Source organism: Stegostoma tigrinum, chromosome 6, assembly GCF_030684315.1.
Source record: "Stegostoma tigrinum isolate sSteTig4 chromosome 6, sSteTig4.hap1, whole genome shotgun sequence".
Lineage (NCBI taxonomy): Eukaryota > Metazoa > Chordata > Chondrichthyes > Orectolobiformes > Stegostomatidae > Stegostoma > Stegostoma tigrinum.
In genome coordinates this window covers 96,916,420-96,937,774 of record NC_081359.1, presented here as the reverse complement: position 1 = coordinate 96,937,774, position 21,355 = coordinate 96,916,420, and the positions used below count along the sequence as shown (strand labels likewise).

The window sequence follows — 21,355 nt, the reverse complement described above, 5'->3', positions numbered from 1 at the left end:
CAGTGCGGACTTGTTGGGCCAGGGGGCCTGTCCTCACATTGTAGGGATTCAATGAATTAATGAAGAATATCTAGTTGAGGTGGACCAAAGGATCTGTTGTCATGCTGTACATCTCTGTGACCCTGTGAATACAATAATCTATTCTGCTCCTATCTCTTATGCTCTCATGTTTTTAAATAATAATGTTTTCAAGAGTTCATTAACCTTGTCTGAATGTTAAATACGCTGTTCAGTAGAAATTCAACAGAATGCCAAGAATGAGAAAGCAAGAGGCGTGAAAGAGAGAGGGTGGCTAAGAGAGAAATAAGTGCAGCAGAAAATCTACATGTGTTGAACAACCCACTTGGAAACAGAATTCCTCTGGTCACAGCACCAGTGCACAGATTTGCAAGGAACTGTACATTATTAAAATTACAGTTAATTGTTTCCATATCTTGTGCATCAACACATTGAAGATCATGTAAAATAGAACAAAATCAACCTTAATCTGGGAGCAGAGTCTCAGATGATTATCAAATTTACTGCGGAGAGAGTGCTACTTTATTGCTTCACAGCATCTAATAGCTCAAAAGGGATGAATATTTTACACCACAGGTAGTTTCCAACAAAGAATACAGGAGTATAATTGAATAATGTTTAATAATGTAACTTACCATATCCCAGAAGAACTGAAGGAATAACGTGTTTTTTTTTCTCATTCTCTATGAAATGGGACCACAGGGTTTGAATTTCAGAAAACATTTTTTGAAGAAGGGCCCCGACTGCAAGTGTCAGCTTTCCTGCTCCTCTGATGCTGCCTGACCTGTTGTATTCCTCCAGCTCCACACTGTGTTATCTCTGACTCCAGCAACGGCAGTTCTTACTATCTTGGCGTTGGTTAGCTGCCTTCTTGAACCCTTTGCGTCCATTTGGTGTAGGTAGACCCACAATGCTCTTAGGGATGGAGTTCCGAGATTTCCCTGTGGCACTGAAGGAACAGCGATATATTTCCAAATCAGGACGGTGAGTGGCTCGGAGGGGAATTTACAGATGCTGGTGTTTCCATGATTCTGCTGTCCTTGTCCTTCAAGACGGTAGTGAACACAGGTTTAGAGTGCTTCCTCAGGAGTCTTGGTGAATTATGCATCTTGTGGATAGTATGCATTGTTAATACTGGCATTGGTGGTGGAGGGACTGAAGGGGAACAAAAGTAAGCCATTCAGTCCCTTGAGCCTGCCCTGCCCTTCAGCATAATTGAATATCTTACCATCACCCCCACCCCCCCCAACAAATCTGTACGCCATTGGTAATCAAAAATCTACTGATTTCTAACTTAAACATACTCAGAGAATGATCTTCCACATTTCTCTGCAATAGATAAGTTGAATGGTGCACAACCCTCTGAGTAATAACAATTTCTCCTCATCTCGAACTGATCTGGCAGCCCCTTATTTTTAAAGTGTGTCCCCTGTTCTACATTTCCTATCCTGTTTCAGTGAGAACGCTTCTCATTCACCTAAACCTGAGAGATTACATGTCCAATTTACCCAGTCTGTCTTCATTGAACAGTCCCACCATCCCAGGAACAAGTCTGCTGAACCTTGGTCCCTCTATCACAATAATACCTTCCTTGGGAGGTGATAACTGCATAGTATTGTTGCTAAGCTTGTAATCTGGAGATCTGGGAATTGTTCTGGAGAACACAGAAGACAGTACAATTTGAATCCAGTAAAAATCTGGAAGTAAGATTCTAATGATGACCATGAAACAATTGTTGATTGCAGTTAAGGGTCATCTGATTTACTAATATCCTTTAGGGAAGGCAATAGCTGTCCATTTCTGGTCTGGCTCAGACCCAGCAATGAGGCTGACTCTCTCTCTATACACAATAAGAAAAGTAAGGAGACAAAAACCACAGTATTCAAGGTGTGGCCTGACCAAATTCCTATACAGTGAAGCAAGGCTTCATTATCCTTGCACTCAAGTTCTCTTGCATTAAAGACCACAGTTCTTGGAGATTGCATGTTAGCATTTAGTGATTTATTGACAAGGGTAGCTATGTCCCTCTGTACATATAACTTTCCAACCCCTTACCATTTTAAGAAATGCTGTGGACATGTTTTCCTCCTATCAAAGTGGGTAACCTGAGATAATGGGAACTGCAGATGCTGGAGAATCCAAGATAACAAAGTGTGGAGCTGGATGAACACAGCAGGCCAAGCAGCATCTCAGGAGCACAAAAGCTGACGTTTCGGGCCTAGACCTTTCATCAGAGAGCTCTCTGATGAACGTCAGCTTTTGTGCTCCTGAGATGCTGCGTGGCCTGCTGTGTTCATCCAGCTTCACACTTTGTTAAGTGGGTAACCTCTCATTTGTTACACATGATATTCCACCTGCCGTTCACCATGTCTGTGAAAATTCTTCGACTGTTGCTTTACATCTTCATCACACTACTCATTCCCACTTTGTAATCTGCATATTGGAAATATGAAATTTGGTCCCCACCTCCAAATCATTGATATTTATTATTAACAGCTGGAACCCAAGTTACTGATACTTGTGGTACTCCACTAGTCAGCCTGCCAACATGAGAATGGCCCATTTTCCTGCTCTCTAATTTCAGCCTGTTAACCAATCATTAATGAATTCATCCAAAACAGAAACAAAGTAATAATTTAACTTACCTGCTATTCCTCTATTCCCCATTACAAATTGACCAGATTCTTTCTATAATTGAGTATGTGGTACAATATGTAAGGTTACTGAGCTTCAAAATTATTACTTTGGCAAGAACATTGGGGGTTATCCTGAGAGCTTGTAGGCTGCTTTTCTTTTTCTTCTGATCATACACCATGTTGACAGAGCCAGGTAGGAGGTTACTGATAATTCATTGCCTTTTGTCTTATGCATTTTAAGCTGATTAGGACATTTCTGCATGAAATGAAACTGTTCCCAATGCCGGAGATCTGAAATAAAAACAGAAGGTGCTGGAGAAACTCAGCAGGTCTGGCAGCCTCCCTGGAGAGAGATAGAGAGAGAGAGAGTTGGTGTTAATGTTCTGAGTTGAAAGGTTCTTCTCTGGACCTTTCTTTGCTATTAATACAACAGAGGTGGGATTAGAAGTTGCGATGGAGTTAGAGGGGCGAGGGTGTGGGAGGACTTATCCAAAGGGAAGTTTGTACCTGTGAGTTTTTGGAACTTGTATTCTTTGAGCTTAGATCCCACTTGCATACACAGTCATTGGACTTACTACATTAACCCTGTTTCTGCCTCCACAGATACTGTCAGATCTTCTGAGTTTCACTCGCATTTTTTATTTTTATTATAGTTCTGCATAGTGTGAACATTTTCCCCTGACACTTTTCTTCAAAAGAGCACTGGAGTCAGAGTCATTCAGTACTTTTAAGGCAGATTCTTGACTAACCTGGGAGTCAAAGGGTATCATGAGTGGGCAGGAAAGCGGAGTTGAAACCCTGATTAGATCAGCCACAATCTTACAGAATAGTAGTACAGGAGGCTTGAGGGGCCAAATGTCCTGCTCTTCATTCATATATCTGTGTAATACTACTGACAGTCACTGGAGCAACAGTAACATGAATAACATACATTATTGTAGGATTTGAAGTGCTCTTAATCTTGTTCTGGTCACTTGCCTCTTAAGACAAATGGTAGTCATCCTTCAGAGCCTCTGCCGTTCTTAAGCTGTGCACTCCAGGAATTGCAAAGAACTGAATTATTTATATGGTGCCTTCCTCTCTTTCCTTATGGGGAAGCACCTGGCTTGATAGCAACACATCTCCACAGTGAAATGCATCGAGAATCACAGCTCTACAGGGGGGCATCATTACATCTGTGGCCCAGCGTTTATGGCCACATATGAGTGAGTCCAAAACTGCACTTTCAATTTTACAATGATAAACTTTGGAGCGAAGAATTACGTGAAATAAATAAACCCAGCAGGATTTTCAGATTCCATTGTGCCAGACCTGAGCACACAGAATTGGCCAGCATTCTGGTTTCCAAAACGCATTCCCAGAGTCAGTCACTTTGTTTGGTTTAAAATAAGGATTAAGAGTAAAGTAAAGATAAGCCCAACAACAACGACCAGTCAGTTTAATTGTAGAGGTGGGGAAGCATCTAGAAACAATTACTGAATAGGTTGAGAGTCAGACGGAAAATCATGGTTAATTCAGAGAAGACAGCCTGGATTTGTTCAGGGAAAACTGTGTACAACTAACTAGCTGGATTTTGCTTGAAGAGGTATTGGGAAGGTTAAGGAGGGTCAATGAAGGGAACACAGTTGATGTTGGTGCATACGGGCTTCCAGAAGATATTTGATACAGTGCCACATGATGCACTGGTTAGGAATGTTCTAGTTCATGGAACAGAAGGGACAGCAATCATAGAAGCCCTGCAGTGTGGAAGCAGGCCATTCAGCCCAACAGGTCCACACATCCTCCAAACAGCATCCCTCCCAGGCCAACCCTCTTATCTTATCCCCGCATTTCTCATGGCTAACCCACCTAAGACTGCACATCACTGGACACTATGGGTAATTCCTCACAGCCAACCTACTCAACCCATACATCTTTGGACTTTGAGTGGAAACCAGAGCGCCTGGCAAACACCCACCCAGGCACAGGGAGACATGCAAACTCCACACTAATGGTCATCCGAGGCTGAAACTGAACCTGGGTCCCCGGCTTTGTGAGGCAGCAGTGCTAATCACTGAGCCAGTATAACACCTAATAGCAATGTGGTTCCAAAATTGGCCATGGGATAGAAAGCAGATGATAATGGTTAATGGGTACTTTTCAAAATGGAGGAAGGTTTGTCGTGGAGATCCCCAGGGATTGGTATTGAGACTGTTACATTTCCTGGTCGATGTTTTAAATCTTGGTGTGCAGAGACGACTGCATTTTTTTGTGATGATAGAACACTTGGGAGCATTGTAAACTGAGACGAAGACAGTGTAGAGCTGCAAAAAGACAAAGACAAGTTAGTGGAATGGGTCTGTAGATAGTTATTAAAGTTCAAGTGGAGAAGAGTACATTTAGGGCCAAACAACATGGAGAGACAAGATAAACTTGAGGGTAGTAGTCCTAAACAGAGAGACCTGTATATATGTGCATAGCCATTAAATGTGACAAGACAGGTAAAGAGAGCTGTTAATTAAGCAAACAGGTTTTATAAATAGGAACATACTGTACAGAGCAGAGAGATTATGCTGATTTTGCACGAGGCACCAGTTAGACTTCAGCTTTAAATTTTTAGGCATCATGTTTCAGGAGAAAGTGCGCGAGAGGGTTACACAAATGGTTCTCGGGACAAGAAACTCCATTTATGAGATACATAGTAGAAGTTGGAACTGTTTCCCTCGGAGAGGATAAAACTACAGGGGACCTGGCAGATGTTTTCAAATCTTGAGTGATCTGTATGGGGGAGAAACTTCTCCTACTTTTATAAGATAATTTAGAACCAGCTGGTAAGGTTTCAGAATGTTTTGCAAAGGAAGCAAATATGTGATGAGGAAAAAATTAACTTATTTAGAACTTATTAGTGGTTAGGGTCTGAAATGCAAAGTCTATTATTGTGATCAATAGCAGTTTCATTGAAGCATTCACAAGTGGTTTTAAATGATTACTTAAATGGAAACAATGTGTACAGCTATAATGAAAAGGTAGAAAATTGGCACTGGGTAAAAATGCTTGGAGAGCTGGTGAAGTCATAATGGGCTGAATGGCCTTCTTCAACATTGTAACAGTTCTCTGATTCTGAGAAGTTGTTAGGTTGTTGATTCAATAGATCATTGGTACTAGAGAGTGAGATCAGGAAGGTTGGGACAAATATCCAAAAGATACCCCCAGAATGTTCAATCCTGGATTGAAGGCATGGTTGGAATAGGGCAGCATGCTGGCTTAGTGGTTAGCACTGCTGCCTCACAGCACCAGGGGCACAGGTTCGATTCTACGCTTGGGCGATTGTCTATATAGAGTTGCAGGTTCTCTCCATGTCTGTTTGGCTTTCTGCTGGGTGCTCTGGTTTCCTCCCACAGTCCAAAGATGTGCAAGTTAGGTGGCTTGGCCATAATGTCAGGGGTATACAGGCTAAATGGGAGTGGCATGAGAATTACAGAGTTACAGGGACCTGGTAGGGGATTTTGGATCTGGCTGGTAGACCCTTCAGAAATTTGGTGTGGACTTGGTGGGATTCTATGACTCCTGAATTAGACTCAGGGACACTAGGTAATTCTGATTTCCTCATCCGGATTGTACCCAGGAAATATCAGACAGGAGGAAACCTAGTCTAACTACTGGGCGACCACTGGCTGTACCCCTGAACAACAAAATCCCCGATCCATCCTTGCCCAAGCTGACTAACCATCATCTCAACTTGCCTAGATCCCAATTCAACCTCTCATCTCCCCTCGCCAACTGGCCTGATTTATCTACCACCCAGACACAATCCATTCATCTCACTTACCTACCACGTCACCAACCTGCCACCCTATGCAGCTTGACCCACACTCTTCAACCATCTGCTCACCTCATTCATTTACCCACCTCCTCTACCAACCGCCTCCACCCCTGCCATACTGCCTACCCTCAACCCCGCTGCTCAAATAACTTACTGACCTAGCCCCTTACTCACTTAAGTCATCCATTTTATTCCTTGATATTTTTAACTTACACAAATATTTGCTCTCCATAGCTTTTTCAAAGAAGCTTTGGGCCATTAAGGTTTTTGTTGGAATATAGAGTTACTGCTGTAAAAGAAAAACGCAGCTTCTGCATGGATCCTTTGTGCTGCACAACATCAGTCATGAAGACTCCTCTATCAGGAGGTCGGTCAGAAAAATCAGAGGATCAAGATCGAAAATAGGATTTCTGATGGAAGATTTGGTCCATTACTTCACCCCATATTGATTTATTTATTCTGGCATGGGATGTGGGCATCACTGGCTAAGTCATCATTTGTCGCCTCTCCCTGATTGCCCTGGACACGATGGTGATGAGCATCTTGATTCCCGTTGACTCATGTAGAAGGGGTGCACTGATATTTTCACGAGGAAGGGAGAACTAGGATTTAATCCTGGGACAGTGAAAAAAGTGAGCCAGCTCTGTAACAATGAAATCTACTTTGTGAGATCTTTTAAATACCTGCAACATTCCAAGTAGATCATGCTTGAATATCCTTCCACTAGATATTTATTACATCTTGCTATTGTCCATCGATTTCATGACATAATCCCAAAACAGTGGATATTGGGGTTTAAATTAAATTCTTTAATCCGGAATTGAAAGCCAGCCTCACCCATAGGGGTCATGCATACTATCAGCCGCAATTATTTTAAAAACCCACCTAAATCATTAATGTCCTTCAGGGAAGGAAGTCTGTTTATTTCCCTATTGTCTAAGATCTTGTAACTCTGGAAGCTGGACCTAGGTATCTTTGCACCTAAATTGGCATTGCAAGTGGCAATGTATAAACTTTTCACAATTCTCACTGAGTATATGTGACAGTAAAGGCTATTTCTAATTCTGCCATCCCCAACTGATCTGGTCTACCTGTGACTGCAGTCTCTCAGCAATTGGTTGAATGGCTAACTGCCTTCTGACATGATCTGGCAATTCACTTAGTTTATGGAGATATAGAGATAGGTGATAAGTCCTGGCATAGCCAGTGATGCCCATATTCCTATGACAGAATAGAAAAACAGTTACAATTTGTGTATCCACAATGTGTAGGTGATGTAATGTACTACACATCAGGGGAGCTTTCACTGCTACATAAAATCAGGATTGTACTCCAGGGCATTTCTCTGGTGACACAGCCTTCTGCAGAAAAAAAAAATTCAGATTCATATTTTACCTGCTGTTGTATTGTAGTGATTCATTTATAGTGAGAACTTGTAGCTGTTCATTGAAAAATATATGACAGAATTAAATATTCATCACTGAAGGATTTTGTTGAGATGATAAGCTTGTACTAAAAGATAGCAGTGCTCACTGAACATTTCATTTCATGAGTGGGGGTTGAAGATACTAACATCTTTGAATCTCAAGTAAATCTCATTTGTGGCGTGAACACATGGCAAAGAGATAAATCTCTGAGTGTAGTTACTCTGAACTGAACAGTGTTGGTTCCATTTAGATCCACATTGGAAAGACATTTGTTTCTTCCTGAGGTTTTGATGAGTTGGATCACAGAGGTTGGAAGCTGGCCTTCCCCACCAAAGGCTAATTGAGCAGCTTAACTGGCAAATCAATGACCTCTTTAAGCAGCCAGTGCCTTTTTCCAGTGGTGTGTTGACCCTCTGTTATGTTGTGTCTCCCCCACCTCCCCTTAAGGAGCCTCCATGCATCAAGGGAAATAAGGAAATAGTCAGGAAGAAGTTGGCGGCCCACTTTGTCAACAGGGACCAGGAGATCCTGGCAAACGGGGTGGTGGGAAGGAGAACTATCCTGTTCCCTCGGGACTGCCAGATGAGATCTTGCACCAGATGCTGCCAGCCTGATGAGAGAGAGTCACCAACGTCAGTGCGGTGTCCACATTCTGGAGGAACACACACAAGAAGATTAATGACTTCCTGTGCTCCACTAGACTAAGTGCTGCTAGCTCACTGCTAGTTTACAGTCAGTCACTACACACACATATCCCAGCAAGATTCATAGTTGTGCCATTTTACTGCTGAATACAGCATCTTCCCTTAATGGCTTTCACCCACTCCATCTCCACAGACTTCTAACCTCTCTCTCTCTCTCTCACTCACTCATGACTCTCCCTGCTTTCCCACTACCTCAGATCTTCTAGCCGATTTTACCTCAGTCAATCTCTCCCTTTGCGTGCAGACAAAGTAGGCTCACAATGGGTCATGGAGGACAAAAGCAGGCAGTGAGTTAACTGACAGTTATCTGCTCTACCTCCATTAAAAGAACTCAGGGCAGAGGCTGGAGACTGTTCAGATCAGGATGCTCAGATCTCCATGTCCAGGCATCCATATAAGATTCAAGGCACTCCACAGCTCTCCCATTACCGCCGTAACATCTCATTAAGCGTATTCCTAACAAGCTTAATCTCCATCTCCTATTGTGTAGCTAGTTGCCTCTCTCTCATCTTTTGCAGAGAGAGCACCAGTAGCCCCGACAGGTCCTCTAGAGAGGCCAGTTCCCTGAGGCTGACCACGCCTCTTCCCTCTAAGCAAGAAGCACCAGGTTCCAAGATTCCCCAGAGGAGGCATTGGCAAGACTTACTCCTGCCCCTTCCACCAGCTCAGAGACTTGCATCTCGAGAGCTGCTTAATCTATATTAGACTCAGGAGTGCATCACTGGCACAACTCTGCAGCTGGCCGAGAGAGAGGTCACAGGTCACTGCCACTCAGGGGCGCTGCTGGGGACCAATGACCCCGTGGTGCTGGCCATTAATAGGGTTGTCTAAAGGCACTGACAATCACAGGAGTAAAGCAGCAGGAGCTACTTCATTACCTGGACTGGTGGCTCGAAGAGCAGTGCTGGCTCTGCCCCCATGGATGGTGGCTGCCTTGGAAAGTCAGGTCAAGCAGAATGGTTAGTAGCTCCTGGAATTGCACTGTGGCCAATCCCCTGGACTGAGAGCAGTTGATGGCTTTGACTAACTGTGACAACGGCTATAGCTCACCCCTTTCTCTCAAATAAAGACTTTCAGACATGGCCATTCGATTGAATAAGATGCAGAGTGTAGGCCATGTCAGTTGTTGTTGGGTTCTGCGGGTGTGACATTGAAGTAATATGGTACTGTCCAGTAACACATTCAACTTATTGATTGTTCAGCAATGGCAACCGTGACATCCTGTCTGAAAGGCAGAGATACTGTGAACCTGAAGTTTCTAAACAATGCAGCAATGGGCTTAAAGTTTAGCTAATAATAAAATGCTAATGCATGCAAACAAAGTGCTTGCCACTTACTGGTGATTCTCATCGAGCCACTGAAACTTCAAGGGGAAAACCAGACTTCTTTCCTTGACATCAAGAATCTCTTTATTTATGTTCTTACCACATTGTCCCAAGTTCGTCACCATTGGCCACACTACTCACGGGCTGGAAAAATTCTGCCTGTAAGATTTTATGTCTATCTTAACACGTGGCTGAACCCCAATTCAATTAAAATGTAGTTGACTAGTTCAGCAGAAACAATAATGATCCAATTTCAAGGTTTTCATCCCTGAAACAAAGAGTGATTTTATTACTTGCTAATCTCAAGACAAACAATTAGAGTCATAGAGTTATAAAGCGCAGAAATGGACCCTTTGGTCTAACCCATCCATGCTGACCAGATATCCTAAATTAATCTAGTCCCATTTGCAATAAAAATTCAACATCAAACGCATAGGCACACAAATACAAAGCTAAAAAGGTACAGGATCCAGTACAAAGGGAAGGTGTAATAATGTACAACTTAAAATCCTTAGGCTGTCCTTTAAAGTGCAAGATATTAATCTGAGCCTGTAATGGTTTTTATCTGCTGCAGTTCTCTTTTCAGTGTTTGATGTTCTCATATCAGATATTTTCAATCAGCTCTGTCACTGGACTCTTTTCACACATTGAAGCTGAGAGGGAGCTTTCTACACTTTGTTCTGATCACAAATTCATCTCCAGCTCTACCACAGGCAACTACTTGAAATGTATAGAGATAACAAAGTGTGGAGCTGGATGAACACAGCAGGCCAAGCAGCATCTCAAGAGGACATAGTTTGTTTGTGTTCTCCTGTTATTTGTCTCAAAACAGGCATCCATATAAGATTCAAGGTACTCCACAGCTCTCCCATTACCAGCAGATGACTTTTTTAAATCTCCAAATGTAAACTTTTCTTTAAGGTATAAATCAGGCAGGAGATTCTGGTCTGGTTGACTGCTTTCAGGCACTTTGAATTAAGATATAAATCTCAGCTCAAACTTGTTGATGTTTTTTGGTGGTGTCATGAACCTCGACTCAACCTGTAGTTAACTGATTACTGTGGCCATTTTAAAGTCAGTATTCGTGTCCTTTCTGAAACCATGTCAGTCCATGTATTAAAATCAAACCTTTGGTTCATTGACCAAAGACTACCCATGACAGGTAATTTCAGACTGTAGGCTTCTTAACCGACTTGCGGTTTTAAAGTTCTAGATGAGAGTCTGACTGATGATCTATATCATAGCTGAAAAGAAATGTAGCACCTGTGCAGCTTCAACAAATTCTTAACCTGAAGCACTCTCAGTCTCAGCTCGCTGCATGTGATGTAAAGTTATTGCAGTGCTCTGAAAACAAGGTAGGAGGAAGGATTTGTATTTAGATCATGTCTTTAAAGATATAGTGACTTCTCAAAGTGCTTTATGGCCAATAGAATGCTTTTGAAATGTAATCAAGGCTGTAATGGAGAAAAGATTTGAATAATTCAGTCAGTAGCTCTTTTGCAATTGTCATTCATATATTTAGTTTTTGGCAGTCATATTTACAATAATTCTTTTGAACTTGAAATTTCCTGCACCCTGTGCTCCTTTAAAGCCCTCACTGGCACTCCCTCCTCTACCCTGGTGTTGTTATCTTCCAGATTTTGTTCCTAACTCATTTGTTGGACATGGCGAGGCCAGCATTTATTGACTGCCCACAATATTCCTTGTCAATGTGGTGGTAGCTGTCTTCTTGAATCACTCCAGTCCTTGCAGTGTAGGGGCATCTACAGTGCAGTAGATACATGGTGCTGTTAAGAATGGAGTTCTAGGATTTGAAAGTGAAAGAATTTTGATGTGTTTCAAATCATGATGGTGAATGGTTGGAGGGGAACTTGCAAACGGTGATGTTCCCGTGTTTCTGCTGCCCTTGACTTCCTGTGTGGTAGAAGTTATGGGTTTGGGAGGTGCTGTCTGGTGTGTCTTGGTGAGTTGCTACAGTGTGTCTTATAGATGAAGTACACTGCTGCTACTCTGCATTAATGGTGAAGGGAGTGAATGATGAAGGTGATGGATAGAGTGCCAGTCAAAAGGGTTACATTGTGCTGAAAGGCGTCATGCTTTCTGAGTTTTGTTAGAGTTGTCCCCTTCCAGGCAAATAGAGATTATTCCTTCACGTTCCTGACCTATGACTTGTAGATAGTGGAGAGGCTTGGAGAGACTGGAGGTGCACAGTATTTCTCGCTTTTGACCTGCTTTTGTGGCAATGATATTTTTGAAACCAGTCTAGTTTGGTTTCTGGTCAATGGTGAGCTCCAGGATGTTGATATGGGTGGGTGGGGTTGGGGGTTGGGTGGGGTGTGGAACTCAGTGATGGTGCTTAGATTCTCTCTTTTTGGAGATGGTCATTGGAGAGAGAGAACACAGTTTGAGGAGAGTTCCTGTCAATATGAATGCCAAATGCCAAATTTATGATAGACAAGTGCCAAAGAAGCTACTGAATGAATTACATTAATCTTTCCCGACATTAGAGCCTTGACTACACTTCACAAGCATTCTATTGGCTACAAAATACCTGAAGGGAAAGTTACTTGCCATTTATCAGCCAAGTCTGGATACTGTCCAGATCTTGCTGCATTTGGACATGGTCTTTTTCAGTAACTGAGGAGTGGTGAATGGTATGAACATTGTGAAATCATCAGCGACCATTCCCAGTTCATACCCTATGGTGGAGGCAAAGTCATTAATGACACGACAGAAAATGATTGGACCTAAGATACTACCCTGAAGAATTCCCGCAGAGATGTCCTGGAGCTGGAATTGCTGACACCCAACAACCACAACCATCTTCCTTTGTGAGAGGTGTGACTCTAACCAGTGGAAAGTTTTCCCCTGATTCCCATTGATTCCAGTTTTGCCCGGGCTCCTTGATGCCACAGTGGGTAAAATAATGCCTTGATGTTAAGGGCAATCAAGTTCACCTCAACTCTGGAATTCACTGCTTTTGTCCATTTTTGTACCAAATACTCCACATTAAAGGTGCAATCTGAATGCAAGAAGTTGTTTTGTTTGGAGCAAGATGCTACAATTGAGGTTCCAGGCATGTGTTGACCCTAGTTGTATTTTATTCCTCTTCTGCCTTTTTCTCAATACAGGGCCTTGATTTTGCTGCATTCACTGGCCACATGTTTGTTGGAATTGTCTTGGTTCTCCTCGTGTCATTTCCCGTCTTCAGACTGCTTTACTGGAACAAAAAGCTCTACAACAAGGAACCAAGTGAGATTGTTGGTGAGTCACTTTAAGATCTTCAATGCAATTTCTTTTCCTTCTCTCACTCTGATTGCCTAACTTCCCAACTGAGAAAGATGGCTCCCAGTATGGTTAGGATGCAAGACTATAAAATCTAACCATCATCTCGCAGCTTGCCACATGCAAGCCTAACTAATGGGTATAGTGCACTATTTAATCAAAGGGCTTGGTATAGTTTAGCTGAATTTTCTTCCTGGTTTGTGTCAGCTCCAGCCAGTGATTAATCCAAAACTTGTTCACTACGTTGATTTGAGATAACGGCCCAGATGTTAGGAGGTGGAAGGAGCTTTTGTGCGGGGGCCTTAAAGTAAATCTGGAGAATACAGGATTGTTAAAGGTCAGTCTGGTGGACCAGACCCTTCCCATTTGCCCTGAAGCAGGTAAGAGGCCAAGAAGGTCTACCTGAGCAAATGCCTGATATTACCTTAACTCTCAACATTTGCCCAGATTGATGGCATGAGAAGAGAATGCTGCCACTTCCGAGGAAGTGACAAAGTTGACAAAAGTTGACAAAGTTGTTAGATGAGCGAAGGGCTGTGGATGTCATATACATGAACTTCAGTAAGGTATTTGGTAAGGTTCCAATGGTAGGTTGATGGAGAAAGTGAAGTCGCATGGGGTCCAGGGTGTACTAGCTAGATGGATAGAGAACTGGCTGGGCAACAGGAGACAGAGAGTTGTAGTGGAAAGGAGTTTCTCAAAATGGAGAACTGTGACCAGTGGTGTTCCACAGGGATCCGTGTTGGGACCACTGTTTGTGATATACATAAATGATCTGGAGGAAGGTATAGATGGTCTGATCAGCAAGTTTGCAGCTGACACTAAGATTGGTGGCGTGGCAGATAGTGAAGAGGACTGTCGGAGAATACAGCAGAATAGAGATAGACTGGAGAGTTGGGCAGACAAATGACAGATGGAGTTCAATTCAGGCAAATGCGAGGTGATGCATTTTGGAAGACCCAATTCGAGTGAACTGTACGGTAGATGGAAAAGCCCTGGGGAAAATTGATACTCAGAGAGATCTGGGTGTTCAGGTCCATTGTACCTTGAAGGTGGCAACGCAGGTCGATAGAGTGGTCAAGAAGGCATACAGCATGCTTTCCTTCATCGGACAGGATATTGAGTACAAGAGTTGGCAGGTCATGTTACAGTTGTCTAGGACTTTGGTTCGACCACATTTGGAATATTGTGTACAGTCCTAGAAGCCACATTACCAAAAGGAGTGGATGCTTTGGAGAGGATGCAGAAGAAGTTCACCAGGATGTTGCCTGGAATGGAGTGCGCCAGCTGTGAGTAGATTAGGGTTATTTACATTGAACAGACAGAGGTTAAGGGGGTACCCGATTGAGGTCTACAAAATCATGAGATGTGTAGACTGGGTGGATAGCAAGAAGCTTTTTCCCAGAGTGGGGGACTCAATTACTAGGGGTCACCATTTCAAGATGAGAGGGGAGAAGTTTAGGGAGATATGCATGGAAAGTTCTTCACGCAGAGGGTGGTGGGTGCCTGGAACGCGTTGCCAGCAGAGGTGGGAGAGGCGGGCATGATAGTGTCATTTAGGATGTATCTAGACAGCTGCATGAATAGGCAGGAAGCAGAGGGATAGGGATCCTTGGAAAATAGGCGACAGGTTTAAATAGAGAATCTGAATCGGCGCAGGCTTGGAGGGCCGAAGGGCCTGTTCCTGTGCTGTAATTTTCTTTGCCCTTTGTTCTAATACAGTCCTGAACATTCTAGCCATCATGGAGCAATTGAACCAATAGTCTGAGTAAACAGCTGGTGTGTGCTATATGTTTTGCCAACGCAACGAACTCTAAGCAGGGAGGTTTGTAAAAGAACCGCCAGCAGCAGGTGGCAATGGTGAGAAAGGATACCAATCAGGAGAGCTCGAGCTCCACCATTAGTGGGTGGCGACAGCACGGAAGTGTAGCTGGACCAGTCGATCAGGCTGACTCTTTCATTCCATGGAAATACTGTAAACAGGTTCTTGATTGACTTTAATTTTCCTTCGTATCTCTAATGACCTGATGCCTGTGGGATAAAGAATATTTTTGTCATAAGGACTTTGGACTTTGCATATGTTCAAATCCCTTGTTACAACCATCAGTGAGGTAAAATATCCCCTCAACTTCATCTTAAATGGGCATCCCCTTATTTTTAAAACAGTGCCACCCTCTGCTCTGGATTCTTTCACAAGAAGAAACATCCTTTCCACATCACCATGTCAAGACCCCTCATGATCTTTGATGTTTCAATCAAGCTGCATCCTACTCCTCTGAACTTTAGGGAGATTAAGCCCAGCCTGTCCAGCCTTCCTTCATAAGTTACATTCTCCTCTAATTTCTCTAACCACCGTGTGAATCTTCAAGGTCCCTAACTGGCAACAGCTGGAGAAACAGAGAGTGAATTTGTGGCAAGGCATCTGGATGCAGAAGGCATCCTCAAAACAGCTACATAGCTATGCAGCCTAGAGTGAACATTGTTCACAAGACAACCCACCCATTCCAGGTATTTTCCAGTAAATCTTCTCTGAACTGCTTCCAACCATTTACATGTGTCCTTAAATAAAGAGACCAATACATAGTACTCCTGAAGTAGTCTCACTGATAGAATGGTATAACTAAAGCTTCACCTCTTTACTTCTGTATTAAATTTCCTTTGCAACAAATGGTAGAAATTATGTAGGTAGATTTAGATTTGTAATTCGAAACGACTGTTAAAAAAAGGATTAAGGAAGCTTAGATCCTCACACACAGTAGAGCTGAAATTGGAGCTAAAAACTGCAGTTATGTTATAGTTATGGACCCTATTTATATCCACATAGTGAAATGCAGGATAACGGGTTTTGACTCTTGCAAATTGCATTTCATTCAATTGAGGACTCCTGAACTCCAGACTAATGAGACCAGCTAAAGTCTATTCTCACTTCTACCATCTATCACAGATTGTAATAACGTAAATCTCAGCTGTCATGGGATTTATTTGGGGACACAGTGCAGTACAGTCTAAATACAGGCACAAATGAGAAAATTTACCAGAGTTGTAGTCAGTGCCAGCTAATGCAGTCAGATTGTTTAAAAAGCTAAAGGTTGCTTTCAGGGCTGTAGTTGTACTTCAAAAATAGATTTCTGTGCTGCATTGTGTATTTCCAAGAGAAGACCTAGTTATTCACTTAATGGTAATTCTTTGGCTTTTTAAACATCTATGTTGCTATAGCAACAATCCCATTGCTGTGATTGAGCTCACTATGAAAAAAAAAATCAGTTCAATCATGTCTAGCACTTTCTGGAACTTAATTTTGTCCTTTATGTCTGTGACCAGTAACACGTTGCATCAGTACATTAATGAGAAAGTTATCTCAAATTGTCTAGACAAAAACTAAATTGCATCCAAGGTGAAAAATGATCATTCACCCTGCATCCGTAAATAACTTGATGAATGTACAGCCGAATGAATATGACAGACCTATCATCTAAAGTACAAAGCTAGAATTTCTGCCTTTTGAATGTGGATAGATAGAATATGTAACCTTATATTTAATCAATTACTACATGAATATTGAGTACAGGATTAATGGAGTCTTGCTTCAGTTGTATAAGAGCCTGTTTAGACTGCACCTCGAGTATTGCGTGCAATTATGGTCTCCTCATCTCAGGGGAGCTATATTGCTAGAAAGTGCAAGAAACCTTTACTGGACTTGTGCCCACGCTGCTGGGACAGACCTATGAAGAATTTGGGCAACTTTATATGTCTTCTGTAGAGTACTCAAGCATGAGAAGTGATAGCATCGAATCCTTCAAAAGGCCTAAAGGGATAGACTGGGTAGAGGTAGGCTAGCTGTTTCCCCGGATGAAGAGCCTGTCACGAGGGGTCACATTTTAAAAATAAGGGAGATACCACTTGGGCTCGAGACAAGGAAAGATCTTTTTGCCCCCGTGTGATAAATCTTTGGAATTCTCTACCTCGGATGACTGTGAAAGCACAGCTTTGAGCATATTTAAAATAGAGATTGATATATTTTTGATTATCAATGCCGTCATGTGTTAAGGGGATAGTGTGGATAAAAGGCATTGAAGTTTCCAATCAGCCATGATCATTTTAAATAACAGAGCAGGCTCAATAGATTGAATGGCCAATTCTTATGTTCTTATATTTCTGTGAGATCGCTGCTATTAATAGATAAAATACAACATTTATTTTACACAGAGCGTGGAGACGAATAAACAGTTAATTTTTTTTGCAGTTATTGGTTGAAGGGCAATCGTTCGTTAGAGAATCTCCCACTAATGTCAGGTGGTAGGGTGGCTGAGCGGTTAGCACTGCTGCCTCAGTGCCAGGGACCCAGATTGCATTCCAGCCTCGGTCAACATTCTCCCTGTATCTCTGTGGGCTTCCTCCAAGTGCTCAGGTTTCCTCCAACAGTCCAAAGATGTGCAGGTTGGGTGGATTGGTCATGCTAAATTGTCCATAGTGTTCAGGGATGTATAAGATAGGTGGATGAACCATGGGAAATGCAGGGTTATAGGGTAGGAGTGTGAGTCTGGGTGGGATGCTCTTCGGAGGGCCATTGTTGTCTCGTTGGGCCAAAGGGATTCTGTGTGGTGTGTTGATCTACAATTGCATTTGACAATCAACTTGGGATATTTGCAGAAGACTGGCAGGTGTTGGGTGGGGAATCTTCTCAATCACAGGGAAAAGCGCGACTATTGGTGCTAAGCCTTTTAAACCCTTTATCAAATTAAGATTAAACAAAATTGAAGAGTATTTTAATTGCTCTTCCAGTGAAATGATTTCTCAGGCTTAAAACTTTTTAGTTTTCGTTATTTTGCTTTCATTAGCATTGTAACAGCTGCTACTACAAACTACCAGCCAAGAATTGTAAATGATTTTGCAAAAACTGATGGTATAAACCATATTTTATATGCACCTCCACCTGGACTGTCCAAGACATTTGCATCGATTACTTTTCAATTGACTTTTCAATCAAGGCCAAACAAAAATTCTGCCGTGAGAATATAAATTTATCTTCACTTGATTTGACCCAAAGTTATATTCATGTCTGCACTGGAGCTGTTTGTGAAATGTCATGAACCCTTGAAGTGGTATTTAAGAAATCATCACGATGGACTTTGCTTTTGTGATTTTCAATTTGCAATTGTACAATTATCTCAGTAAACAATTCCAAAGGACGCACAGTACAACAGGCTGAGGGGCAAACAGTTCCACTTCTTTTGAATAATATTCATGTTTAATCCTTTAGAAATGAGTAATCCTTTTCTTTAGATCTATTGATCACCTTGTAGCAAATTAATCTGAATGTGTGAATATCACACATTACCTAATAAGATTCTGAAAACAGTACACATCAATAATTTTACATCCTCATCAGTGTAATGACTATTCTTGAAGTATACTCTGTGAATATCAGATTGCCTGCAAACTACATTTCACATCACAAAATAAAACTGTACAATAAAATAGCTTCATCTGACTTGAGGTCTTGGACAGTGTATGGAGGAGGTTTATCCAAGCATGGACTAGGAATGAGAAGTAAGTGTTTATTTCAGCCACAACAGGCAGATTGACCTGGTAATTAAAAATGCATTATTCTATGCTTCATTAAAAGAGGCATAGAGTACAAGAAGAGGGAGGTTGGTTACGGTGAGTCTGTATAGGATGCTGGTTAGACGTTATTTGGAGTATTGTGTACAGTTCTGGGCACCATACTTTAGAAAGGATGTCAATGCATTGGAGGCAGTGTAGGAGAGATTTATGAGAATGGTCCATGAGATGAAAAAATTCACTTATGAGGATGAGTTGGAGAAAATCAAGTGTTTTCTTTGGAGAGGATACGGCTGAGTGGAGATTTAATAAATGTTTTAAAAATCTAAAGATGTATCTTTTTCTTTTGTATTTTTGATTGTGGACTGAAATAGGAAAGGGTGACACTAAAGTCAGTGGAGTTGTGGATAGTGCGGAAGGATGTTGCAAGTTACAGAGGGATATAGAGAACTGCAGAGCTGGGCTGAGAGGTGGCAAATGGAGTTTAATGTGGAAAAGTGTGTGGTGATTCACTTTGGAAGGAGTAACAGGAATACCGAGTACTGGGTTAATGGTAAGATTCTTAGTAGTGGGAATGAGCCGAGAGATCTTGGTGTTCATGTGCATAGATCCCTGAAAGTGGTCACCCAGGTTGATAGGGTTGTTAAGAAGGCGTATGGTGTGTTAGGTTTTATTGGTAGAGGGTTTGAGTTTCGGAGCTATGAGGTCATGTTGCAGCTGTACAAAACTCTGGTACGGCCATACTTGGAGTATTGTGTACAGTTCTGGTCGCTGCATTATAGGCAGGATGTGGAAATATTGGAAAGGGTGCAGAGGAGATTTACCAGGATGTTGCCTGGTATGGAGGGAAGGTCTTATGAGGAAAGGCTGAGGGACTTGAGGCTGTTTTTGTTAGAGAGAAGAAGGTTAAGAGGTGATTTAGTAGAGACGTACAAGATGATGAGAGTATTAGATAGGGTGGACAGTGAGAGCCTTTTTCCTCGGATGGTGATGGCTAGCACAAGGGGATATGGCTTTAAATTGAGGGGTGATAGATATAAGACAGCTGTCGGAGGTAGGTTCTTGACTCAGAGAGTAGTAAGGGTTGGAATGCCCTGCCTGCAACAGTAGTAGACTCGTCACGTTTAAGGCCATTTAAATGATCATTGGATAAACATATGGATGATAATGGAATAGTGTAGGTTAGATGGGCTTCAGATTGGTTTCACAGGTCGGCACAATAGAACATTACAGCGCAGTACAGGCCCTTCTATGCTTTATGTTCTAGATGTCCAAGCAACACTAGGTTATGGTTTGGAACAAAAACTGAAGTTGCTAGAAAAGCTCAGCAGGTCTGGCAGTGTCTGTGAAATAAAATCAGAGTTAACATTACTGGCTTGCTGACCCTTCCTCAGAACTTTAGTGAATTAGCCTTTACTTGATGAAGGAGCAGTGCAACAAAAGCTTGTGATTTCAAATAAATCTGTTTGTAGTATAACCTGCTGTTGTGTGACTGCTGACTTTGTCCACCCCAGTCTAACACCAACACCTCAACATTAGCAAAAAACAGGCATTGGTGAAGGATTGCTGTGCTTTGAAAGCAAGTAACCTGACACACATTGTAAGTACTTTTACACAGTTGCTTGATCAAGTGGAATGGAAGCCTGGTTTGCAGACGAGCTGGAACCGAGGTGGGGGTGTATAAATTAAGCTTTAGCTGGCACCAAGTAGCTGATTTGCTGTGGGCTAGTGACCAATTATTGATTATAAGGCCATTCTGTCTGTCAGTAACAGTGATTAGCTCCCAGGCAGCTGAACAACTTGGGGTTGTGAATGTTTTGGCAGAAACTAAGGAGAAGGAAGAACAAACAAAGAACAAAGAAAAAACAAAATTACAGCACAGGAACAGGCCCTTCGGCCCTCCAAGCCTGCACCGATCAAGATCCTCTGTCTAAACCGGTCAACTATTTTTTAAGGATCGGAGTCCCCTTGCTCCCTGCCCATTTATGTATCCATCTAGATACATCTTAAATGACATTATCGTGTCCACCTCTTCCACCTCCACTGGCAATGTGTTCCAGGCACCCACCACCTTCTGTGTAAAGAACTTGCCATGCATATCTCCCTTAAATGTTTACCCTCTCACCTTGAAATTGTGACCCCTCGTAATTGAGTCCCCAACTCTGGGAAAAAAAGCTTCTGGCTATCCACCCTGTCTATACCTCTCACGATTTTGTAGACCTCAATCAGGTACCCCCTCAATGTCCGTCTTTCTAATGTAAATAATCATAATCTAAGGTAATGTTTTTGATCTGCAGTAACTCAAGCCCGAAGATGGCCCATTTATTTCCCCCTTCCAATTGTTGTATTATGTATCTTTTAATTAATACCAATAACCTTTACAAGTGTGAGCCAGTCATCCATGCCTCCTGCAAAATAGGTGAAAGGAAGATAAAGAAACAGTGCACTGATCAGCAGAAGGATCATCTCAGCAAACCCTATGGCCAGGCAGTATCAAACTCCTTTCCCAGCCTTGCCTTCTATTCAGAAGGCCCATGTATTTTTCTATTTGTCTATCTGTGCGTGTGTGTGTGTGTAGAAGAGTTTGGTGTTTATA

At 42.2% G+C, this 21,355-nt stretch overlaps 1 protein-coding gene across 1 annotated transcript in view; it reads left to right on the top strand.

The window, feature by feature from the left end:
- The window catches only part of oca2 (oculocutaneous albinism II), a 468,272-nt gene that overhangs the window by 276,010 nt on the left and 170,907 nt on the right, over positions 1-21,355 (top strand). The window contains exon 15 of the mRNA XM_048532874.2: positions 13,044-13,176. Coding sequence (XP_048388831.2) covers positions 13,044-13,176 — 133 coding nt within the window. The remainder of the gene's footprint in view (positions 1-13,043; positions 13,177-21,355) is intronic.